Here is a 27,196-nt window from a genome sequence, read left to right as displayed (position 1 = left end):
GGGGGGGGGTTTCTGGGGGTGTTCTGTTGTAGCATATAAACAGTACTATATTTTTTTATATTGATTTGTGTTTTACTGTAGACTTTGGACCTATTCTTTAAGCCGCTTTTATGCATAATTTGGCCACACCCACCATTCAGTGAATCAGCCTAGTTCCCAGGTAATGTTGATATCCCATAATGGCTATAGCTCCACATCAGAAAGACATACCCCACTTCATATTTTATAAAGGCCGGTTGGTTCCTAGACCCAAGTCATTTCCAGGTTGTCCAGGCTCACATATGCCCTCTCATGAGTTCACCTTGAACTCTAGCACTATCAAATCTGGTTATTGTGACTGCAGATACTGGAGGAGCACACATTGGAACTGCTGGGAATTGGAACTTTCTATTCTAGATCAGAGAAAGCACAAGGGATGGATCCCAAGCTCCACCTGTGCCTGGTTGGGCCTCTTTGCTAAGAGAGGAGGCCCACATGCCTATTATAGATAGGCTTTGCCTCTAAAAAAAGTAACTGCTTACTGGAATCTCTCCAACACACCACTAAATACCTCTGTGAGTGTTCTCCTGTATTTCCTTCTCCCCACTGGCAAACCTCTGACAGGCCTTAAGACGTGTGCTTCCTTTAGTAATTTCCTCACAGTCATATCCACATATTCTGGACAGACCATATATCTCTATAAGCCTCTCAAAAAAGCTCTGTCACTGAAGACCAAAAGAAGGTTAACCCTCTCCTCTCCTTGCACTGCATTATTGCACGAGCACATTCTCATACTTCTCATACCTTTTCAATAAACATAATAAACATTTCAATAACCCATTCTCTCCTGGTTGGTGCATGCCTCAGCCAGAGCCACAAGCAGCCAAGAGATTGCGCAGGTGAGATGGGGGATCCACAGACTACTGCGGGAAGGGCCGCATTTGGAGGAGAGGTGTCTTAACAAGTTAACATAGCATGAGGAAACATGCTAACATAAGGTACATAAAACTGATAGAACTTGAAGAAAGAACACAGGGAACCTGAGGATGCCAGTAAATCCAGGATAGGTAAGACTGCTGTTACTTTGATATATATCCATTGATTTCCCTCTTCATTTCTCTGGAGTTTTGAAAACTGTGTCAGAAGAGGCACTTTTCTCCATAGGAATTTATTCAGATGTGCCATCACTGTACCACCAGCCACTGCTCTGTTCACTGCCTCTACTGTGATACCACTCTCCTGTCACCCGCTATCCCACTCACCTCTACTGTGACACCACTGCCCTGACACCCACTTTCCCGCTCACTACAACAGGAATACCATTGTACTGACACTAACTAACCCACTCGCTGCTTCTGCAATGCCACTGCATGACATACACGACCCCAGTCACCACTAATGCAATGTCACTGACACACTACTCTGCTCACCCCTTCTGCAAAACCACTTACTACCTCTTCACCGCTACTACAGTGCCACTGTACTGACATGCACTACCTTTCTCACCGTCATTGCACTGATGCTCACATTACATCACTCACCGCCACTGCACTGCCGCACACTACCGTGCTTACTGCCACCGCACTGGCACACACTACCCCACTCTTCACCACTGCACCGACATGCATTAACCTGCTCTCTGCTACTACATTGATGCATACTTTTGCTTAAACTGCACAAATTTGCACTACTTCTGTATTCTCACATTCAGCTGCAGCAGCCACTTGATCAGCCAGTAAATAGAATTAGGCCTGTAAACCAGCCCACAGTCAGGTCCTCCAATGCATGCCCCTCTGATCACCCTTTTCACACATCCCTGTTCAGTCAGTGGCACCCTCACCAATGAGGCCAGGCATGGTGCATGCTGGTTCAGTTATATAGTTTCTTAAGGCAGTGTGCAACATTGTGAAGCTGGTAAGTGCTCTGTCAGGAGTAACTGGATGACCCAATATAGGGTGAAAATGCTAAATTTCTGCACTGTCCCTGGGTCCACCAAGAGAGGGTGAGGGGAACTTCTGCACTTGCCATTACTTCACACTTCCTAACTTGCCACCACTGCAATAAGGTGTACTTTCTCACTTGCACCCACGCACACTCCCTCACTCACTGCCACTGCACCAAAGCGCATTAATACACCAATATAGTGAAACACTTTTGCACTCACTGCTACTGTCTGCATTCATCTCATTCAAGAAATAGGCATACTTTTGCTAGTATAAATAATAAGAATATAATATTTATTTGTTGTATTAGCAGCACAAACTAAATCCTGATGGCCTATATTAACATTTTTCTTAAGAAAAAACTTTTTGGTAAAAAGAAAAAATACAAATGTTAGGGACTTTCCAATTTTCCACATGTGTGAAGCAGTAGTGCAGCTTTGTGCTTCTGCAATTACAGTGGGAAAGGGGCAAGGCTTCACAGTAATGGATTCCAACACATGCATATTTGCACTGCATAGTATAGCTCCACCTAAGCGAAGACAAGGGCTACTGCTGTGTAGTTGTGAAGTGGCCCTAGTGTAAATGAAGTCAAGAAAATTATGTTTAGCTGTTCAATCTGATCAGACAATATATTTTATTGCTTTAAATTCATAAACATGAAACATGGTTGGTTATTTGTTTAAATGTACATCAGTGCTATTTGTTCTATGTTAATATATAAGCCACAGAAGTGTTAATTTACAAACATTGGACTGGAGGATATGAATAAAATGTGGGGTAGTTGTCTATAGCAACTAGTTAGTTTTATTCCTTTTGATTGCTGTGGGGAACATCTCTGCTGTATTTTGCACCAGTTTTTGTAAATAGGGTCTGAAGTATATAAAAAGCAACAACTAAAATTATTACAGTTCTCGGTAAGCTGAGACTGAGATCCCAAAACTGATTTAAATCAGTATAATAAACTAATTTATCACTTTGACTAATATGACTAGATGGCTCTCCTACACTGAATTGTAAAATATGTGCTTTCATTTCTTTAGCCTGGCTCAGCTAACTCCGTAATTCTTTTGCCAACTTTTCTTTCTAAATGTGAATGAGGCAGCTGTAGGAAAAAGGGGCTCAGTGTAAAAAATGGGACTTTATGGACAGAAATCTGGAAAGGTCGTTGATAAAAAATTATTTATCTATGTTTTGTGAATTCCACTGCATTTATTAAAATTGGTTTTGCAATTAAGTCATAAATGGTTGAGCTTGGTCTGCTTTCCATGTTTAAATTTGCCAAAAGCCATAGTTAATGTTTATAGGAGGCACTCAACTTACTGCTGCATGTGGACTTTTAAACCACTGCAGTCCCAAAACTGTTTCTGTAATCTAGCAAAACATACTAGTCAAGTGTGACCCGAGAACAATCTGTATTCCTGGCCTGTACAAATCCTTTCAGTCATTACAGTTTTATTATTTTTTAATGTAGACAGGTCCAAAGCCAAATGATATAGATATGCATGTCTATTTTACAGTGTTTTATAATCAGTTGTATGATTTCATCCAGTCATTTAAACTGTGAAAAAATTATCTATATTCTAATTTTTCCACACAAATTTTAAGACAATTCAGCTTCTCAAATTACAAGTGCAAATATTTGCCTAACCAGGTAAAAGAATCCAGCTGTGATCTGGAATTGTACTGCAAGCTTTTACATTTTAGCCCCTACTACTACTACATATGGTCAAATGTGGAGACTCCTCCAAATGACTGAGTTCAAGTATTTGAAATGGAGACTAGTGTTAATGCTTCATCTTACCAAGACATTAATTTGTGCACTTCCCACCTCATGGCAACAGTTTAGGAAAGGTCTTTTTTTTTGTTCAGCATGACTGTGCCCCAGTGAAAAAAGCAAGGTCAATAAAGACATGTTTTGATGAGGCTGGTGTGAAGGAACGTGAATGACCTGCACCGAGACCTGACCTCAACCCTGATGAACATCTTTAGGAGGAATGCGAATTCCAGTTGTGAGCCAGGTTTTCTAGTCCAACTTCAGTACCTGACCTTTTGTCTGAATGGGCACAAACTTCTATAGACACTTAAAATCTTGTGGAAAGCACAAATTCATAGTGATGCCTATAGTTTTGGAATAGAAAGTGCAAGAAGCTCATATAGGTGTAATTATCAGATGTCCACAAAAATGTGGCCATATAGTGTAGGTGTGTCCTACAACTAAGGCTGTATTTAGACACTGGGCTTGAATTACTAAATGAGTACAAGGTGTTCGCTTTGTATTCGCCTAGCTGAGTTTACATTGAATATCCAATCATGTGCAGGAGAAATAAAACAAAACAAAACAGGAATTTGCTTGCACATAATTGGATGATTGAAGTGAACACAGCTTCACCTCACTAAGTGAAGATCCACTTTTCAAAGTGAACCTTCAATGTTATGCCATCCACCGCATACAAATATATGAGAAACACTGAAAATGTGAAACTCCTATTATTTAGGCCTTTTACTGAATTGATGCATTAACAACTTGTATGTTGGGCCAAGGAACATGTGCCCACTTGAAACATCCAGCCACTCTCACAAGATTTTTTTTTACTGGCAGTATGAAACATCCTAGGATTAGCGAGGTCAGCATAAAACATACTCTCTTAATAAATCAACAACTTAATATGTAAACCAGCCATGCCTATCTGGTGTTTATGGGCTGCATGTGACCCTCTGTTCCCTTTCATGTGGTTCTTAGCCAATTTAGAAATTTCAATTGAATCGGGTCTCACACTATTTTATAGATGTTATGGCTACTTCCTTACATAATTTAGCAATTGGATAGTCCAAAAAATATTATCCTGCACCGTTATCAGTGTGAAAAGTTTAAAGTAACAGTAATCTAAATACTCAAAATATATGGTAAGCATTTAGGTTTCCCTTTTCAAAAATAATTTTTAATTGGTATGTTAACCTATAAAAGCTATAGTATCCACTTGGAATTAGGTTAGCTTTCAAAAAGACCAATAAAGATCATACTCAACAAGGCATTCTGTCATTTAAGTTTGAGATGCTTGATGTCAGCCATTGGAAGTTTGTTGAAATCATTTATTTGGAGTTCTGGAGCACTGCTTTGTAATGCTTGAGCTAACTTGTTCATATCAGTCATGTGCAGGGCCATCACAATCATTAAGTGCTGACAGATAAGCCATGGTATTAAAGAACCACAGGAATCCTAATTCAATCTTCACTTATTGTGACCAAAATACCATTGTCCTTAACCCCCCCCCCAAAAAAAACCTCACTTTCTATTGGGTGGCTTTTCCTATGAGAGAAGTCTCACAAAGCAACTATAAAAGTTCATGTTACATAGCTCTGAGGGGCAGATTGTTTTCTAAAATCTGGCAGACCTTTCCCGTAGCCTGTATCCACATTGGTGAGGTCTGCCTCTATTTCCCATGTGGTTACCAGGATATGAAATGAGCGGAATCTCCATAATGGGAATACAGCAATAACAACACATTTTTAAGATAGACAGGGAAAGAAACCTCTAATGGGGATTTATTGCTGTATACATAGATACAGACAACAATAAAAACCTGACAGAGTTTCTAACCTCTTTAGATGTCATTAATAATGAGCAATCATAGGCAAGTGATAAATTATAAAAGTTGGTAAGCACAGGTTAAAAATAATATTACAATACATCAAGCAAAATACAATTATTTTTTGACTATGCTAGAAACAGTTTTGACAGGTATAAATATATCAGAGTTAAACAGCATTTAAAAAAAGAAGACGATAAAAGAATATGACATGTCAGCTCTACAAGTTACAGTTATACTTTAGATTTGGCAATGAAGCTTTTTTATTTTATATGACTGCCATTACTATCTTATCAGTTGGATACATTTCTCTCTGTTTATCGTGGATGTAGATTTATGTTTCTTTTTATGCAAAGTTCCAAAATCTATACCTGTTATATATTCTTCTAGCTACCATCTCTGAGATTTAACATTTAAAGATGTTAGTTTTAATTTTTATCTTAAACCTGGTTATTTTAAACTGGTATTAAAACAGATATGAGTGTGCACCATCCAACCTCACCTATATTTGGTGTGACGCACATGAAAAAGAACTGGAAGTGTAGGCATGGAATATGCAGGCCCGGATTTCCCACAAGGTTTCGCCCCTTTTCCCATGGTGAGCACAGGGGCGCCAGGTGGCCAACACAGCCACAGCTCGGCAGGGAGAAGAGGAGCGGCACAGGCTCCAGCTTCTCCTCGGATTCCCGCTGCTCTCCCCCACCTGTATGGGCAGAGGACTCTGTGTCCTCAATCTCTTTTTCTATTTTAAAAGGGAAATGTCAGGGGCCTGATATTTCCCCGAAGCTCCCCAACAGCAAAAAAATAATAATAAAAAATAAAAACAAAACAAAAACACTCCCCTCAGAAACGGCCTGACGGGAGCCTGGTGCAAAGACTAAAAATTATTTTTCCAACTAAATGAACGGAAAGAAACTAAAAATGTTTTCATTAGTTTCGTCAAACGAAACAAATTTTTATGCCACCAGCACATTCTGCTCATGCGTGCCACCATCCTGGAGGCGGGGCGCATGATGTCACATACCGCACATGTCTGTTGGGGGGCACAATTTTCTGTTCTTGCCTTGGGTGCAAAAGAAGCTAGCTACGGCTCTGATGGTGTTAAAATCTTTATTGTGTGCAAAAGATTTAAAACCATCATTTCCACACATCCCGATCAGAGCTGATCTCAAAGCTTTAAAAACCCACTACTTTTGGCAACCAAGCAGTGATAGAAACTTGCATAGAAATAAATGATTAGATGTAGTTAAGTGGTTTCTGTGATATGGTGCATTTACATCTGTAAAATTACTGATCTGTGGGAATGTATTAAACACATGCAAATAGCCCAAGGATGTCACTGCAGTATCCTGAATTACTTGTGAGCGGCCTTTGCAGTTAGAGTATAACCCCATTATTTTGTTGTGTTTTTGTTTTTTCTGTAACTTCTGTTGGGTTTTAGTTTTTTCGGTAACCTCTCAAAAGCCAACCCACTGCTTTGCTTTAAGGCTGAGGCTCTTAAAGACGAGTACTGGAGCAGGGTGCCCTGATGTCTTCAAGAAGTTATGTACACTACCCTGCCAGGTGCTCCCACTAGTCATGATCTGCCTGCATTACATAGAGAAGCACAGAGCATTATTGATGAGATCACTGCATCTAAAATAAAGAATGTTGTGAAAATGGAAAGGTTTCATTGAAAAATGTCATTAGCATGTTCATGGTGGGAACGCAAAATATAAGGATAATATTAAACTTTAGCTTTAACCTTCCCAAGCTGGATATTAAAAGCTTCCATAAAGCTTGTGAAAAGCTCAGCAAATGCTTAGTAAAAGCTTTCTGTACACAATGCTCTTATAAAAGCTAGAGCACATGTAAACAAGGCCTTAGGCCCAGTCTAGTTTACCAGCTGACGGGGTAAAACAGTTCCAGTGCAGTATTCTGGCTTTTTCAAAGATAAATACAAAAAATACAGCCTTTAGTTAATTTAAAATATATAATGTCACGAAGGTCACTGTAAAAAAAAAATCCCAGTAGGCAACAGTTAATAATATATTATACAATGTAAAAAAAAACAGTGTCATACTTACAGGAGGTCCTGTGAAGGAACAAAACCAGAAAAAAAAGAAAAGAAAACAAAAATTAGAAATGTGTTATATAATAGTACAAAAGCACAAATATAATGCAGGGGGTTCAAAACTGGAGCAGACAGAATCCATGGCAACCAATAAGCTTCTCTCTTCAGTTTGTTCAGTTAAAGATTGAAAATGAAACAGGGAAGCTGATGGATTGTCATGGGCAACTGCTCCAGATTGTGTCTGCTCCAGTGCTGATAAATTCCCCTCTGTGTGTCTAGTTGTCTACAAGTGGAATATGTTCTTTCTACTGATAAATAAACTTTCTTATACTCTTACTGCCTTGTAAATTAGATGTAGAAAACATTTCAACTTTTAAAATCAATAGGCACCAAAATCATTTTGATCATTACCACAATTTTGCATCCTGAATTTAGTATTGTGTGGATATATCATTGCTTCAGCTGTTATGTGTACATATGTGGCTATGTATATGTATCAATACAATGTATATGTGGCTATGGATATGTATAAATATTCAACTCATAACTGGCATTTATATAACTGGGGAGGGGGTGAGCAAAGTGAAAGTGTTGCCTATAATTACCAACCCAATGCCACCTGGCTTGTTGCCATGTCTGCAAATGCTATCATTTCTCCCGGCACCTAATCACCAGGGGGCCCTGGCCTAGGCAAATACTGACAGTCAGTATTTACATTTTAGTTTTTTGGTTGGATTTTTAGTAGCTGTGGCAGTGCTCTGCAGGGAAACTGACACATTAAGGTCCCATTCACACCAGCAGCCATGCAATGTGCTGATCCACTTGATTGAGACACATTGCACTTTTTTTGTTAGAATTTTATTGAAAATTGACATTCCATTGGGCACACCACGGTGCGATTCAATTGTACCATGTGGCACTGTGGTGTGCTGAAAAAAAGTACTGCATGCCACACTTTTTTTTTCAGTGCACACCACCGCAATGCAGTGGTGTGAACCGAGCCCATCTGGAAAAGGCAAATTGCCTTGTCAAAAAACGCCCAGCACAGCCCCAACGCATTGGGTGTGAATAGGCTCTAAAGGTAAACTGTGGCACTACACGGTGCCTTATATTTAACCTTGACATTCATTGTATTTTCATATCAGCAACAGTAGCCTTAAAACAGTTATGAAAAATGATGACCTCCTCTTGTATCTTGGGAGATTTTTCTACTTTGAATATTATCAGGGTTATTCACTAAAGGGTGAAGATTTCGGAGAAGACAGGAGAAGAGAAAGATCTAGGACAACATAGCTGATTTGGAAAAATTCTCCAAATCAGCTCACTTTCCAGTTCAGCTATGTTGTCCTAGATTGTTCACTTCTCCTGCCTTCTCTAAACTCTTCACCCTTTTGTGAACATCCCTGTAAGTGATTAAAGTAAGATGTCAGCAACAGGGGCAACATTTTTGCATGTAACTAGCAGTTTTAGTTCATAGGAAAATATATTTAATATCAAATTTTTTCATGGGAATGATTATTGTTCTTCTAGGGGTATACCGAGGTTACACTATAACTATATAAGACTACTTTAGGTATAAACTTTAGTGGAGTACCTTTTTAGTAAAACAGTGTAACCAGTATTGCCAGCCTAAACCATGGCTTTTTATTAACAATTTAAATATTTTGATCAATGATGAATAGCCTGTGTGTATTGTGCATATATAGTATATGTATGTACATACAGAGATCTGGTTTTCACTGAAAGATCCCACAGATGTGACTTTAGTTTTTTTTTTTTCCATTTACCTTTTTTATTGCAATTTATGGGAAAGTTAAGTCAAACCGCAGTAAATCTATTTCATTTGTGGGAAAGAAAATTAACGTGTAACACAAAGTCTGTTTTATTAGAGCTGGCGGGCACATTTTAATTTTTATAACAGGCTAACGTATTGGTGCAGCTTACAGTATGTACCAGATATATCTATAAGAGCATTTTATTCCCTTTGATTTGCAGGTGCACCTCTAAATGAATAATTGTTCAATTATTACAATGAAGGATAATAAAATTGTACGAAATTTGTACTAATAATTTGTTCTACTTCTGCAAAACAGGTTCATAGATTTCTAATTGAATCTTAATCCAGATAAAATATCTCTTGAGCGCAGGCTTTCAAAAAAGGAATGGTGGGTTACTGCATACTGAATTTTTCTTTCCTGCTACTGTATGGTTTTTGTGGGACTGACGTGCCATATGCCTGCCACAGGTGCCATACAAATTGCAGCTGGTGATTTTGTAAAACATGCTTGGTTAGATTCAGTGGAGACTGTATGAGGTGTCAAAATTCCGTGAGCCTCCAATATACAAAATGTAATATACAGTAAACCCCCCATTATCCGGCATCCACGGGGATTGGTAGATTCCAGATAAATGTAGTTTCTGGTTGCTTGAGAATTACTATTACAAATAGGTTTAACTAATGCCATACCGCATACTTTACCATAACATAACATAAACTCTGTATTGACTTCATATTAATATTGAAATGCAGTAATCAAAAGCAAACAAACACACTTAAAGCCAATTAAAAGAGAGTTCTGCTTAATTGAATACCGGATAACAGAGCGTTTACTGTACTTGAATTTGAAGCTGCCTAAAGCACATGTTGGAATGGTACGAATAGTCATGTGAGAAAGAAAGTACACCCTCTTTGAATTCTATGATTTTACACATCAGGACATAAAAATCATCTGGTCCTTAGCAGGTCTTAAAATTAGGCAAATACAACCTCAGATGAGTAATACGTGGCATATTACACTGTGTCATTATTTATTTTACAACATAAAGCCAAAATGTAGAAGCCATGTGTGAAAAACTAAGTACAGTTTATGATTTAATAGCTTGTAGAACCACCTTAAGCAGCAATTACTTGAATTGTTTTCTGTATGGCTTTGCTTTGTCTGTACACTATACATCACTGTACATCGATCTGACCTTAGGAGAATCAAGCCAGGGCAGACATATGGTAGCTGGCAAATCTGACTTGTTTTTGAAGGTGCGGGGACTGGGTCTGTTATTCCCATTACTATTGAGTAAGTCACTGACCTAGAGCAATCAGGTGTCTTGACACCTGGTCCGCACTTACATTTCCCAGGTCAGTGACTCTCCAGGTAGTAAACACTGGGTGCAGATAACAGCTTTAAAACCTGCACCTAAAAAAATTAAGGCAATAACAGATGTCATATTTCAATCCTGACAAACTGCTTTTAAAATACAATTATAGGTATTGGACTGTGGTTGATTAAGTTAAAAACAATTAATTGCATGCAAAATACTTTTATGCTTCGTTTTAATGCCAGGTTTGACCTGTGCTGTTGTACAGGTGTCATCCTATGGAAGGTACTTGCAAATGGATTTTTACATGACTAGGGTATTGAAGAGGACTTATACCTGAAGAATGACTGCTATTGCCATCTCCTCTCCCACAACACCATTTGAATAACCATACAAGGACACCAACTGGAGTTTTAATGGTCATGGCAGCCTTTTTATTAACAAAATATAAATAACAGATAAAACAACAATGGGGTCCAAGGTCCATTAAGGCATTTTAACCAATGCACTTTATCTGCATACCTGTAGATAGGCCTCCAGCTACAGGAACACCGACTCAGAGACAACTGCACAATTGCAGATACCACCACTCACCTCTATTATACTGACATTCCAACTAGTAACAGAGGGGGAGTGGAGCCATACCTAAGATGGGCCCACTTGACATTTTACCCAAATGCCCACCTTCAAGGATCTTAAAACTCACCTGCTGCTATGACAATACCCACCAATACCCCCGAGCAACACAGGAAACCTGCTACATAACCAGTCAAAAAGAACAAAAAAAGGGGGCGGGTAGGAAGTTCGCCAGACCATCAACTCTCTCCGACTGGCTGATGCTAGATCCCACCCTCCGATCCACCCCTGAAGTCCCTCCCGTTCATCTCCACCCCACCAATTCTGTAAGTACTACCCCTAACAACCCACTGCCTAACCACTATCCCTACGCCCACTGCTAAATCTTTATTTTTTTTAAGCTCATAACCTAATAACAAACACAGGAAGCATATGTCTAGCAAACACCTCTTTAAGATTACTGCTTCCTCTCTACTTCCATTCTGATTTTCTCTTTTCTTTAAAAGCTGCCTTATCGTTACCCCTATAGCTTGGTATGTCACAGGATGGCACTCAGTCAAAACTTCCTTCTTGCAGCATAGAGCAGTAAAATAGAAGGTGTATTGCATAATGCCAGGGTCTTTACATCTGCTACAGTGGCAACGTCTACTAGAAAGGTGATGGTAAGAGGGGATACTATATTACAATTCAAGCTAAGAGTGACTCTGCTTTCATGAAAAAAAGACTAACAGGGTTATTCACAAAAGGGTGAAGAGTTTGGAGAAGGCAGGAGAAGGGAACAATCTAGGACAACATAGCTGAACTGGAAAGTGAGCTAAATTGGAGAATTTTTCCAAATCAGCTATTTTGTCCTAGATTGTTCACTTCTCCTGCCTTCTCCAAACTCTGCACCCTTTTGGGAATAACCCTGTAAGAATAAGAAAAAGAAGGAGAGCTTACCAGGTTCACCTCGTCTACCTCTTTTGCCTCTTTGTCCTGGAGGGCCTAAAATGGAAACATAAATATTTAATTGTTTTGGTAATTATAGAAAAAGAATCATTGCATTGGAAAACATATGTAGGCTTTTCAAGAAAGGACTTTGTTTGGCTTTCCACACAAATAACATGAACACGCTTAATTCTTACAATTCGAATGGCTTCAAAGCCTGACATTAGCATTACAGAATTAGCCATGCCAGTATTATATCTAAATACATGCTATTCTGACCTTGTCAGCACTTGAACCTTTCACCTTTCTGTCAAAGCATTTGCAGAGTCTGGAGCCTAAGAAATTATATCTGAAGTAATTTCAAGACATTTCTATTAGTGTGCTTGACAAGCAATTATTTACTGGATTAATCATTATGAAAGAAATGCAGATTGAAGACTGTTAAAAAAAATACACAGAGAAAGTTATTAACACCTACAAAGCTAATGGCAAGATCAAAACATCAAAAGCAGAAAATGAAATGGTGTCAAGGTGACTCTGGAGGACATCTAAATTTGAATAGGTCTAAATCCTAACTGAATGACCTTTAGCTTACTAAAGCATTGTGTATTATAAACAATTTTTTTTTTTTAAATTAAAATCTGTTTTATTTTTTTTCCATCCTGCATTTCCATTCTGCTGATTCCCAGCAGCCTGTTTTCAGTCACATCCCTACTCCAGTGATGTCTGCATGGCATTCCTCAGGGAGGTTTCCTGATGGTAACAACAGTATACCATGCTTGTTTAATGTGTATTGAAACACTTGTAGTCTCCATCAGTAGCCCATGAGGCAAAAGCACAAAGCAGGGCAATGCAGGAGCGCAATTAATAAACAGGGTCAGCATTGTCACCCTAAACAGATAGTGCCGGTACAAAGACCTATATGACAGGATCACCAGGTATTTGAATTTTGAAATGAGGATGTAGGCCTAAAAAGATAAAAAATTAACATGAAAATAAAATTAAGATGTTGAATCCTATATGAGAGTTTAATAATTGATTTACATATAGTTCAACATTTTTAGACTTATTTAATTTAAATCCATAAAGCATAATGGTGGCTTTAGTAGATCCTTGGTATTTTGTTGGAACCAAGATCCTGGTGGAGTTTTAGTATTTGCAACTGTTTGGATTACATTGTTCCAGTATTTTTCATATTTTGAAAACCATATATACTATTTTTAGGGAATCCATAGACACGGGAAGACAGTAGCCTGATTTGGCTGGATTGGGCAGACTTCTCAGATCTGTAGGAGATCCCTAAACTAGTAGGCAGTTGCTGTTAAGGGGAACAGTTTATTGTGCAGGTAGGAAATCCTGCCCCAGTCACTGTTGTTCTTCTGATAATAAGATGGTCAGTTACAACACTCTGTTCCAACTCCTCTAACAGCTCCTTTAGGCTGAATGGTCAGATCTTACCTTCATAACCCGGTAAATCTAAGGGTTGCCTTAAAATGTCTATCAGGCTGGATTAACCAATCACCTAGAACTCACAGTGTAATTTTCCTGTGCTGTATACTTCATCTTAATTCCTTAACAATCAAAATAATCTTAGTCTAACTAAATCCCCATCTCCAAACTTCCCATAATTTATCAAAACTAGAATGAACTTATGAATGAACCTCACAACAGTGTAATGTTGCCTTACAACAGTGTCAACACCCTAAACATAGCACTGTGCATACTGGTATTTTTTTAATCAGGAAACATTACAGGAACACATAGCAATTATTTCTTTAAAAAAAGATTTAAAAAAATAAAAATAACTAATTTTTGCCTTTACTGCTCAAATAAAGTTTAATATGTTTCCAAACCCTCACACTTATCTTCATAAGGAACGAACTACATTTGCATAATGGACAAACATCTATTTTTACATGCAATAGACTTTTCCTTATGTTAATTTATGCAAATATAAAAATGCACTAATCATTTCATACACAATCAAATAGAAATTGGACCCTCCTATACTGTCCTCTATCAGCAAAAAAAGTCAGACATTTTGTTAGCATTGGATAAAGTAGGAAAGGAGTTGAATCTTTATTAGTTTTTTTTTTTTTTTTAGTGCTGTCGGTTTAACCATTATTATTACTATTAGTAGTATTATTATACAGGATTTATATATAGCACCAACAGTTTGCGCATAATTGTAGTGATAGTACAGTTACAACACAAATTCAGTACAGGAGGGCCTTGCTCGGGAGAGCTTACACTCTAGTACCCTAAGACCCCATTCACACCTAGCGACATACCTTTTGCAGCGGATCCGCACGGCCGGGATAGCGCGACTTTCGGGGCGACGTTCCAGCGACGATCCAGCGACGGTAGCGCGACCTTCCCCGTCGGGCTCCATAGAAAAAAAGCAAAATCGCGCAAAATCCGCAGAAAAAAGGGTCCGGTAGAAGCGACTTGCGACCGCGACGAGCGACGCGCGACATGGAGTTAAGACAGCTCCATTGAATAACATTGGCCGGCGACTTCTCGCGATATCGCGCGGCAAAAATGCGCGATATCGCGGCGGAAATCGCGCGACAATTCGCTATATGTGAACGGGGCCTTAAAGGTGATTTACCCTCATTTACCTTGGGATTCACCAGGACAGGAAGTGTGGGGAAATATTTCCATTAGGGGAACTGACAGGAAAATTCCTATGCTCCTTGGCTCCATCTAGTAGCGGGAATGCTGTGCAAATGGCATTCACTTATCTATACACTTTATACATAAGTCGCGAGAGTGTATATTATATGGTTCGTTTTTGTACTTTTCTCAGGTTTACTTGTCACTGGACTAAAAAAGTAAATCTCCCAATCAAGGGCACAGACAAAAAAAAAGTGTCAGGGGCTCAAACTCTTCTCCTACACTATCCAAGACTAAAAGAAGCTTTGCTGCGGATCTGCTTCAAAGTTTAGCCCTTATACAGTGGCACTTTTTCACAGCAGTAAAGATACAAAATGTAATTTTCTTTTCACACAAAATGTAGATGTTCTTTTACCCTTCACATAAAAATAGTACAGGATTGTATTTTTTCTTTCTTAATAATACTTTCCTTTCCACTTGCTGTCTAAATCTCCATATGCACATTGTTCCTCATCATGAATAACAAGGGAAGTGCAATATATTTTATTTCAAAAGTGCGAGCCAATTAGTATGACTCTTGCGATTAAGCTGTATGTTTTACCCTCGTGAGGCTTCAAAACATGAAATTTACTGACCCATTCATCAAATAGTTTATTCTGAATTTTTCCCGTTTGCTCCAAAATGAATACTAATCTGGGGGTATATAGCCAATATTTTCTTTAATAATATTGCGTGCTCTATTAGTGTGACAGGAAGAAGGAGGATTAACTATCAAAGTTTCCCAGGTTTTTCAACTGGGTTAAAAGTACACCACATTTCCTAAGGAAAACACACCTCCATTGAAAAGGTTTTTTAAAATCTATTACACTGATTTTATACATGCAGTTAAAATACCGTCTTTATATCAGTAGGCTGTGCATCGGGTATAATTCATTCCATACCCAAACATTCTGTCACCTGTATTAACCAACTTCAAATAATTTGGAGTGTAAAATTGAATTAAGTGACCATAAAATCCTGAGGTTTTTTTTGGACTGTGGTACACATAATGTGAAAATTACAGCATGAAATCATTGAAACATTATGCAGAAAAACATTGGCTTTAAAATACTACATGGTTGATAGCTGGTCTTGCTTTTAGGTTAAAGCATTTACAATGCATTTTCCATGGTCCAGGTGAAGTAAAGAAAACATGAGGTTGATAATATTCACATGTATGTACATATAATTTGAAAATGGACAATACACATTAAAATATTGGAGCTACTGTACAAAAAAAATAATTTTTACTCTAACCCTACTCTAACATTTACTCTAAATTTTTATTTATTAAAAAAAAAAAAATAGTTAATTTTTTTTTACTTAAAGGAGAACTATGAGGTGAGTGAAAATCCCTTGTCCTCATAGTGCGAGCCGACGTGTGACAATTAAACTGTCACGCGTCGGCTCAATAGATCGGGAAGTGAGCGAACACATACCATAGCTCTCTCCCTTCTCAATCATCTTCCTGCAGAGAGTAGTGACTGTCAGTCACCTCTCCCTGCAGGGATCCCACCCCCCTCCCTGCTCCGATCCTCCAGCTCTGACTGGAGGAATGAAGGGGGAGGGGGCGGGTACAGCTGGCTCTGCCTCTGGATAGGCAGAGCCCACCGTCAATCAGCCAGCTGGGTGGATCACGACAGCATTGTCGGGATCCGTTCCGGCTGGGTCGGTCTCAGTATACAGCGAGCTGTAGCGGGGGGCACGCGCAAGCAGAAACCCCCTGAAGCTACGGCTGGATACTTCGGTTCTTGAGAGAATAACCCCCTTAAATTTCGGTTAGTTTTCCCTTCTACCTGGGTGTTGTAAATGTCCACACATTTTCCATAGGTCCACTATTTTCTACAGGCAGATAACTAGAGGGAGAATGGGACCAGAAACCCACATCCCATTTAACCCCCTCTCGAAAAAGATGTTTACTGGATCTTTCAGTGATACATAATATTTATGCAATTGAGTTTAAGTTAGAAATATATTTTTCTACTCATTTGATTCTACTTGTCTATACATTTCCCTTTAACAGTAAATGTTTAAATCATAGATTTCCATCAGGAGGGTGAGAATGTGTTCTAGGTTATGACTTCCTGCACATAGCCAACAAGCTTGTCTTTTCATCACTGGATATGCAAGGTTTCACATTAAAGAAAACAGATCAAACTAAAAGCAAAATAAACAGTAATATAAACCTGGAAAGATTCAGTAAAAATCCTGTGTGCCTAAATAACATATAGAAGAGAAATACCTTAATAAAAGTGGCCTGCTTCTCTTTTCATCTCCCCATTGGCCCTAACCTAACTCCTCTTTCATTGTGACATTCATTTTATTTAGTCTGCAGGAAGCAGTGTGTTGAAAGGAACAACGGGGCACCTTGTTGAAGGTGGAATGGGGAGTTCTGTCATTCACTGCTCAAAAGATTAGGCTACTTCTGTTTGCATTTGAGAGAATCGTGTAGATACAGCTCTGCACTCGAAAAAAAATACTGTCAAAGGTCCTAAAATGTCACTGAAAGAAAAAAAAATGCTGCACTTGTGTGTGGGCTAAAGAAGTCTGTCGCTGGCAATCAAAGGATTACTTTTCGAAGAAAAGCAGCAGCAAGCCCTCAAAAGGACAATTGAGAATATCTCTCACAAATGTTGACACTGCTTTATAATGACCACATGCAACTGTGTTCTTGAAAATGTCATGTTTCTTGCAGCAACAGAACTGAAAGAATTGAAGTACACGCAAGCTTTTTTTCTCAGAAGTTATTTCACTGCATACATGTATATGATGTCATGTCCGCGGTAAATGCAAGCCCTTACAAGATGTCATACTTTTTCCATCATGGATGAACTGTGAATGCCAGGCACAGCACTATTTCTAAAACAGACTACATCTGACAATAGCTCATTGTAACATTGCCATGGCTTGACAAAGGGCCAAGATTTTAAGTCACAGTGTCGATATGTCATCCGTACAATGACATATTAATGCCATGGGATTCTAAGAGAAGCACTGTTGGTTAAACAGTGCTCTTGTTTCTGATGCAGAGAAAATACAAGCATTGATTTTCTATTTTACTGATAATAACAGTGTGCATCGTATGAAATCATCAGAGAACGGCAGTCACTAGAAAATTAAGTGGAAATATGTTGTTTTAAAAATGTTTTGCATGGATCCAAAGCTTTTCATAATGGAACTATAATAGTTTAAAATTTAGATAGAGTTGTTGGGCATGAGAAACATATATATAAATATATATTTTTTCCAGGGGTGGTATTTTTGGGGTTTTCATTTCTTTTATTTTTTATTTTGTGTTGCCAGGGCCCTTTTTAGGTTTAAAGTGCTCATACGGCACCATTCACTTCACAATTCAATTCACAATCTATACTTGGAGCTGCCTTGTGCCTTGCACACAGCTGCATCAACTGAAAGAAATAAAAAAAGTACTAGAACAGTGCACACCTAAACCACCTCACATCATATCACTCATACTCACAACCCCACCCCCATTCCTATAGATAAAATAAAAGTAAGGGATACACCAGTCATCCCTAAATAAAGGAGAACTATGGGGTTAAGGCTTTTCCCCATAGTTCTCCTTAGGGTAACGGGAGGACACAAACTAGCGTCCTCCCATCACCCTAAGCTCAGTATACCACAAGCTACAGCTCGCGGTATACTGAGCCCCCGCAGTATACCGCAAGCTGCTGCTCGCAGTATACTGAGGCGCCGCAGCTGAAGCGGATCCCGACAATTATGTCTGGATCCGCCCAGCTGCGTGAGGGACAGCTAGCTCTGGGACAGCTGGTGAGCGAACGCCGGTATGTGTTCGCTGACCTCCCGATCTACTGAGCCGACCTGTGACAGTCTCATTGTCACAGGTCGGCTAGAACTATGAGGTGAGTGAAAAGCACTCACCTCATAGTTCTCCTTTAAAACTGTTCTGCTGCTTGCCACTTGTACACTGCTGTATCCTCTGCTGTATCCTTATTCTTGTAGTAAACCCTGAGCCTGTGCTTTTTGTCTTTAGTAAATTTAGGCCATGCCTTGCTATTTACATTGTCCTGCTGTTGGCCAATATTACACTGCTGTGCCATCTATGGTCTCTTGTAGTAAATCAGTCGTCTGTACTCTTAGTCCATTTCAGTCAATTCCCTCATTAAAAATGTCCTGCTGCAGGCCATTTATATCTCTATAACGGTGAGTAAAATGTATTGGGAGAGTAAAATGTACTCTTCCCAATGCTTAGAGCCGGCGTTTGACACTGCAGGTGTCACATGCCGGCTCTATAGATCAAGAACTGAGCAATCACAAACTGCTGATCGCTTAGCTCACAGTTTTTTCCCTGCAGAGAGAAGTGACTGTCAGTCACTGCTCCCTGCAGGCTTTCCCCCTACCCTCTCCGCTCCTTCAGCGCTCATTGAAGGGACATACAGGGGAGGGGTTGGGCACAGCTGGATCTGGCTCTAGAAAGGCAAAGCCAGCTGTGAATCAGGCAGCAGGATGGATCCAAATAATATCATTGGGATTTTTCCCAGCTGAATCACGGCTTTGTGCTGTCAGCAAATTGTGAGCAGTAGCCCGCTAGATATTGACTTAGGGTCACAGGAGTACATTAGTAAATATACTCCTGTAAACCAAGAGAGAACTAAAGCTGAAAAAAGGTTTGGCTTTAGTTCACTTTTAATTCCTGTAATAAAACACCTGTCTGTACTTTTTTCCTCTAGTAAATTTCAGCCGATTCTCCCTCTTTGAAATGTTGTGGTGCAGTATCATCTGTGGTTTCATTCTTAATGGGAAATTAATAGAAATTGTCCAGCGGCAGAGCAGTTTGTTAGCAAGAACATGGACAGCGTCGGCAAACTACTAGCCAATTTCAGTCTGGTGGTCAAAGCAGGCCTCCTTTAAATGAAAGATCATGTGTCGCTGCTAAAGCTTGATGAAATGAATCTGATTGGGATGCTGCTGCTTAATGTAAGCCAAGGTAATTGTAAAAGAAAAAGATTAATTCCAGAGCCAAATATGTGTTGCCAGTGTACACTGTCACTAAGATTGTTTATGATAAATATAGTTTTCCCTAACATCTTTATGGCATCTCCCAAGTGTGGCCATATATAATATTCATTTTTTTTTTGCATTGGTACATGCTCCCCATGGCAATGCCCAGCTTCCCATGCCTTTTTTACAGTAATTGACCCATAAGCTTAAAAAAAGCCAGAATCTAGAAACATACTAGAAACATACTTCAATGAAATTTGCTGCTAAAGTTTGCTGAATTTCAAACAGGCAACATACAAGGTCTGGTCTCTCTGAAAGGGGAATTGGTGAGTATTAGTGGAAGGAATAGCCCTCCGTAAAACATACAGTATCTGGCCCCCAATGGGGTTTTAACTACATACATCTGATGAATCCCCTGCAGCTACAAGTGTTCAACTGGCCAGACAGGTCAAATACCTGTTTCCCCTATTGCATTCATTGGTTTCTTTTGCCAACTCCTATATCCTGTAGTGACATATGAGCCAGCATACAATAGAAAAATGTCACCAGCACACCATAAGTTGAAAAAGCAAAATATTTTATTGCCAATGGCTGTATCTCATTGGCAAGCGCTTTCGGGGCCTCGCAGGGTCCCCTTCATCAGGCTTAGAGATAACTCTTAGAGTTATGTGTGGCGGTGCCATCCGCAGTCATTTCGAGCGCCCATCTTCATCAAGTGGGAATCCCGGTAAGGAGTGCGGTATGGTTCCTGTTTCTGTTTATATGAGCCAGCAGAACGCACCATTGTTTAAAGGAGAACTATGGGGTGAGTGAATTACACTGTCACACGCCGGCTCTATTGATTGGGAAGGGAGCGAACACATAACAACGCTTGCTCCCTTCCTGATCATCTTCCTGCAGAGAGCACTGACTGCCCCACAGGGATTCCCCCTCCCTCCTCCAGTGCTGACTACAGGGACGGACGGGGAGGTGGCGGGCACAGCTGGCTTTGCTAGATAGGCAGAGCCAGCTGTCAATCACTCCGGCTGCGGCACTCTGAGTATATAGTCCTCCCATGACCCTAAAGAGAACTATGGTATAGAACCCAATCATTCTATTTAAAGATGCAGAAACTCAACAAATGGGCTGCCAGAAAGGTAAACAAATTGCCTTTTCTATTACGTATTCTTTGACATACAAAGTTCCCCTCTGCTGACAGGGTCATTTTAAAGCCATTAATGGTAAAGCGCGATCAATTTATACAGTTAGAACATTCCTTCACCAAATTCCATAATAATAAAAGTAATGTCCACAGAATGATAAGTAACATAAGACAGCCCTTAATGACCATCTGACCAGTAACTAATCCAATCACCATAGAATGTGTCAAGAGATCTGCCCTGATCATTGGATTTGATTGGATTACGGTGTCTGTGCTACCTATTTGGATATCAATGCTGGGATATGTCCCTGACAATCATTGGAATTTAAGAGGTGATCATAATAAGCTACAAAACGTCTTCAACATTGCAGAACAAGTCCAGTTGAACGTGACTAACTAGTACGAGCTATATCAGCTTAAGCAACCGAAATAAAAGATAAAAGCATATAAAACGCATATAAAAACAGGATAATATAGCACTTAAACCTGAATGAGCAACACTTTTCCTTTACTTACCAGGAACCTACCCCGGTGCATTATATATTGTCAAAATATCTTCCCAAAATTTAAAGCTTTGTCTGGATGTACCAACATTTTGGTACATCCAGTGGCAGCTATTGCTGATCTCCTTCTAAAAATCCTAGTTGCCTGGGTGCTATGGCTTCAATACAATCTGATTGACTATCCCAAACACAAAAATGCGCATCGGGAGTTCTACCTGCACTCTGGCTTCATTGACTGCAAGACTGTAACTGATTGGTGCATTTGCATTTAGAAAGCAACATTGTCACCTGCCAGCAAACTGTAGAGCAGGACCCTTGCTCTCAATGTGAAAACCGTGGTCTCTCTGCAGAGGATTAACACACCACCTGCTGAGTCAAACCCATAACTCTGCAATCAGCAAAGCCCATGCCCCCTTCTGCTTGAAAAGCTCTAACACCAACACAACAGAGGACATGTCACACCTCTGCAGAAAGATCACTGCTTCCACACAAAGAACTAGGTTCCTTTTCTGCACCATGCCGGCAGGGGACAGGAGCTTCTACTCAGGCTGCGGCTGCTTTCTAAAGAAAACACACTTTTGCAAACCTTTTGTTTTAATACATTCATCTTTAGCCGATATAAACAGAAAACTCAGTCTGGCTTTCAGAATGGCACACCCCTTGTTTCTTTGATAATAGGTTTCTTTTAAACCTGCTTAAGCTGCAGTCAAGCAATCTATATTAACAACTGAAATCACAAGAATAAAAAATGACAGTAAAATGTTTCATAATAAAATTTATAACAAGCAAAAATTGTTAATTGCTAAGGAAACTGCACAAACCATAGGAAAAACAGATAGCTTGGATTATGTTCATACACGGTCCTGGATCAAAATTCTACCTTGAAGTCACAAATTACCATTATTGGCAACTATGCTATCAATGGCTGAATAAAAACATCTGCTACGAAGACCAAAAAAGGCAAAAGCACAATTCAAATTGATCTTTATGTCATAAGCCATGGAGAAAAGTATTTTTTTAGGCTTAATTTGCTCATAAAGTGCAGGCAAAGTATGCAGCAGCATTGCCCTATTTGATAGTTTGTATTTGAACTGACCATTATTTTAATGTCCAGTAATTCAGAATATGTGGCGGAGAAAGAAAATAAATACAGCATGTCACTTCTAGTACTTGGCTAAATTTGCTGCTAAAGAGAAGGAAGCAGACTTCGGCGCCTTGTACTGTAATCTAACATTTCAGCATGAAATATTGTGTTCCTTGGGTGTCTACTCTAATATCCAAGCCTTTCGATTTAAGAAAAATTGTGTTCCAAGGGGAATAAACTGTTTCAATAAAGATAAATGAGTGCATGTTATGGGATGGACAGCCAGGGAATAACCTTATACTGTAGCTTCACGTATCAGCTGCATGTCTCAAAAGGTTCTAGTATTCCTACAAAATATTATAGAAGCAACGTAAGATGTAAAAAACAAATTCCCTCAGGTACCAAATAGAAAAGGCAAAATGGCATGTCTATTAAAGAAAAAAAATGCAATTTATATGCTCGCAGATATTTCTGTTTCATGAAGCAAATGCACAAGCCTCAAACCGCTGCAGTAAAGTACTGTTTCCAGATGGCCAGGATTTAAAGTAAAATATTTGTAGAGGAACATATTTCAAATGCATTTTATCAATACACTGTTTCAAGAGAACACTTGTATAATGCAATTGATTGTCACTTAATATTCTAGCCTTACTGGTGCTTTATTTATTTTGCCTTACCTTCATATGTCAACTATCATTAAAGTGACATTAACCCCTCAGATTTTTTAACATAAAACAATACTGTAATGTGTGCCTTACTGTAATCTATGGTTGTTTCCCTTCTCTTTGCTGCTCTTCCTTTTAAATCCGTATCTGTTCTCATGCTGGGCAGAACTTCTGTTTTGCAGCAGACTGCCTTGTCTCAGGAATATATATATGGTGTCTGTGTATAGGTTTGTATAGGTTTGTAACCTGAGCCAGCACTACAGGAAGAGGCCCTGAGCTGTAAAGGGAAGTTCTCCCCAAGCATGAGAAGACATGAGGATTTAAAAGGAAGAGCAGCAAAGAGAAGGGAAACAACAATGGTTTACAGTAAGGCACTCATTACAGTATTGTTTTATGTTAAAAAATCTGAGGGTTTGATGTCACTTTAACAAGTCAAAAAAACAAATATTAGCAAGCAAGCAGAACTCTCAAACAACCAGAAAAAAAGCATATGTCCTAATTTTTTTTGACGCTTGCTTGATAGACATGCGCACAATAAAAAAAAATGTTTAGCAACTAAATTTATTTAGTTGCTAACGAGATTTTCTGTTTACATCTTGCTGCGGCCGACGGCTAGTTTTCCCAGCTGGCAGGTGAATGTAAACAACGGGCAGTGGGCATGTGCAATAGCCAGCCTGATATTGCCTGTGGCAATTTGAAATAGCCAATAGCAGAGTCTAGCCAGCATATGAATAGGGCGGGGTGGTTGTTGCTTGAGAGTTAATAGTAACTCTTAAGCAACCAGAAACTACAGTTATCCGGCATCTATCAAGAAGTTTACTGTATATATTATATATACAGTATACTTTCTCTTGGAGGAGAGCACCTAAACAAATTACATTAATGTAATTTACAGTCACAGTTAAATCAGCAAACGTTTTTTTTGTTAGTTGTGGATAGAGTAGAGAAGAGTTATCAGCATATTTTTTGCTGTGTGCCTGAGGGGAGAATTTCCTTCACTTCCTGTTATGGGGGTACAACAGGAAATGAGAGGAAACCTCCACAAAGTAAGAGAAATTCACATCTTAGACAGCTGTCACCGAAACAAGTGTCCCCAATGGATGATCTACTCTCAAATTAAAAATTTTGGATATCCCGTCACTTTCTGCCTAGTTTTTTAAATGTAATCCTTATCATCTAGACAGAAAGTGAGAGGATATCCAAAACATTTTTGGGTGTGGTTTCCCTTTAAAAAACTCTGAAACAGTTTTTTGTTTACATACACTTACACACAGCAAAAGAACAGCGTACTTTTTTTTTGCGTGTCAGGCCATATTGCACTAAATAATTGTACATGCGTTTGGAGGATAAAGTTTAATTAACACACGAGCAGATCCTAAAACCACTAGTTGTCACTAAGCAGTTCCTAATTCAATAAAAATAAGATTTACAGTTCCTGCAGACTAGTGATGAGCGAATGAGGCAAAGTCTGGTTTGTTTTTTTTCTGACCTTTTTTAAGGCCAGTTTACAAGCGTTTGTTTAAAAAAAAGTCCATGGGTATTTGGGCACTGCCATGGACATGTACTAATGCTAAAACATTCTTTAAAAATACTGTTCAGCAGGGAGAGGGTCTTTTAATGCAGCTTAAAGGGTAACATTAAAAATACTAAAATCTTTAAAGAACCTGCTTTGGAGATGCCTTGAACCTGCATGTAAAGTTTGGAAGCAGTACAATGTACAAACAGCGTCCAGGGATCTATCATTTACCGGGGGTGGCACTTTGATGTGATTGACATTAGTTTTACATCAGGGAACACTGTTTTTTTTTCTAATAAAATACTTTTTGGCCAGAAAAGGGAGACAGGGAGGCATGCATCCCCACCCCTCCTGAACCATACCAGGCCACATGCTTTCAACATTGGGAGGGTACCTTGCAAGGCCGACATGATGACTTAACCCACAGACACGACAAACCTGCCATGATCAACAATGTTATGTCATTGGGGTGTCTGGGTGGTCGCTAACCAAATATAGTTATGACCATATTTTGTCAATGACATCACCCCAGACCCTTGGCCTGTTTATTTGCAAACAGAAGCCGGTGGAGATCTTTAATTTAGTGGCAGTAGTGCTACCACCACAAAAATGACAGACATGCAGCATGATGTTGGTTTACAAACATCAGGGGTTCAGACAGGCAAACCAATCAAGTATGGCTAGTTTGTTTCCCCATTCCCTACCAGAGCATGTACATTTAGAAGGTACAAAGACAGCAAGGGCAGCGGTATCAGTTTTCTGCCCTGTTTTATAATAACATATTTGTTATGACCAAAATTGGTGTGCACTTTCACAAAAGGGTTTATCTGTCTCTTATTTTACATTAATAAAAATTGGCTGGTATAAAAACAGAATAGTACAAAAGCGCAGCATATGTGTATCAACCCCACACTGCTTTCCCATATATGTAAACATACATTTCTTTATAGCCCATGATTTGCCACAAATTACATTAGTTTTTCTTTTTTTGCTTGTAAATAAAAAAGTGAACTCAAAGCATTTGATGGAAGGCAACTTATTTTTAATATTACAGCAATATGTGTCAGAAAAAGGCATTGTTTCTTTAGCTTGTCAGGTCTCACTGTGTTTGTCAGTAATCGGCAATCAAGGAACATCAACACTGTTTTCATGATGGAACTCTGCCAACTAATAGCTAGATGTATATTAGATACTGAGCACTGCTACCGTAGTGAAAAGGGCCGGAGGTTAATTGGTAATGATTTTGTGTTAGAAGAGATAACCATTCTGAATATAGGAATGTGTTTAAATAGCCCTTTAAAGTCCTAGTTTCTAGAAAATATGTAACTATCTGGCAGAAAAACTAAAAATCAACTGTAATCATTTCGCTTTCTAAACATATCCAGAAAGAGTCAGGCCTAAGGTGTGGTTCCTAAGTTTCCATGTCGATCCATATTTTGTACAACAGAATGTATTTTTAGTACATAATTCTAATACATTTGTGAAAAGCCCACCATGCAATGTTGAATGGAGGCAAATAACTGAGTTACTAAAAGGATAACTGTACCTTTGACATAAAACCTGTATCCCATCACCTTACCCCTTCAATAATATTGACTATAAAATGGCAGACCTTAGATGCCTAACTTTCTCTTTGCTAAGGCAGCTGGGCAGTGTTTATATCTTGTGGCACTTCTCCCATCTTCTGTAAAAGAGAAAATGCGCAGAGCCCTGCTGTCGAAAATAATGGATGTATCTTTCTCCAATCTGGTAGACTGATAGACATTTTAGAATGGGCACTCAACATGCTGCAAAGGATTATACAGTCAGATTGTATCCCATCATCCTCAGTTCAATTGTTACCTGAATGTTGGTAAATCGAAGGCATATAAAGATTAAACATCCAATGTATTTATTTGTTTATTGGTAAATTGTTGCTCCCCGAGATTTGTTACCTAAACAGAGAATGCCCCAGTTTTACCATCAGATCATATGTGGTTCAGGGTACCTTTAAGCTTATTCTGTGAACAACTGAAATGTCAACAAGGATGTGCAGTGGGCATTAATTCATAGCAGCCAGTAACATTTCTGCTTGCCGGAATAATTTACCAAGTGGCTTTCGATAACTATAGTTACTGTACTTTGTACATCATTGTTGCTCTGCATTTTCTTATTGTTCAGAAAGTATTAGGTCACTGTGAACCATTGTATATGATCTGTAGAAGAAATAGGTACACATTTACTAGTATATATAGTTAGCAAACAGTAAATAACAACTGTGTTCTTAACCTCCCTGGCGGTATGATTATTCAGGATTTTAGGTACCAAAAGCGGTACATTGTTTTTCAAGCAAATATGTTTTACATTGTAGGCCTGTAGCTCTTAGTAAATCCTAGGAATAACTCACCTAAATCTGTCCAAACAAGAGTCCAGTAGACATCCCAGATATGATCAAGTTTGAAACACGAAATTGAAAAAATTATAATATAATAAATTATAAATAATTATCAGAAAT

General features: G+C 39.0%; 1 protein-coding gene across 1 annotated transcript in view; it reads right to left on the bottom strand.

The window, feature by feature from the left end:
* The window catches only part of COL25A1 (collagen type XXV alpha 1 chain), a 429,660-nt gene that overhangs the window by 160,322 nt on the left and 242,142 nt on the right, over positions 1 to 27,196 (bottom strand). Inside the window, exons 3-4 of the mRNA XM_018569899.1 lie at positions 12,171 to 12,215; positions 7,576 to 7,583 (exon numbers count right to left, since the gene is read on the bottom strand). Of these exons, the coding sequence (XP_018425401.1) occupies positions 7,576 to 7,583; positions 12,171 to 12,215 (53 nt within the window). The remainder of the gene's footprint in view (positions 1 to 7,575; positions 7,584 to 12,170; positions 12,216 to 27,196) is intronic.

This window comes from Nanorana parkeri, unplaced genomic scaffold, assembly GCF_000935625.1.
Source record: "Nanorana parkeri isolate BGI_ZX_2015 unplaced genomic scaffold, ASM93562v1 scaffold36, whole genome shotgun sequence".
NCBI classification, from domain to species: Eukaryota; Metazoa; Chordata; class Amphibia; order Anura; family Dicroglossidae; genus Nanorana; species Nanorana parkeri.
Note: the sequence above shows the minus strand (reverse complement) of the source record. Positions and strands in the feature narration are given on the sequence as shown.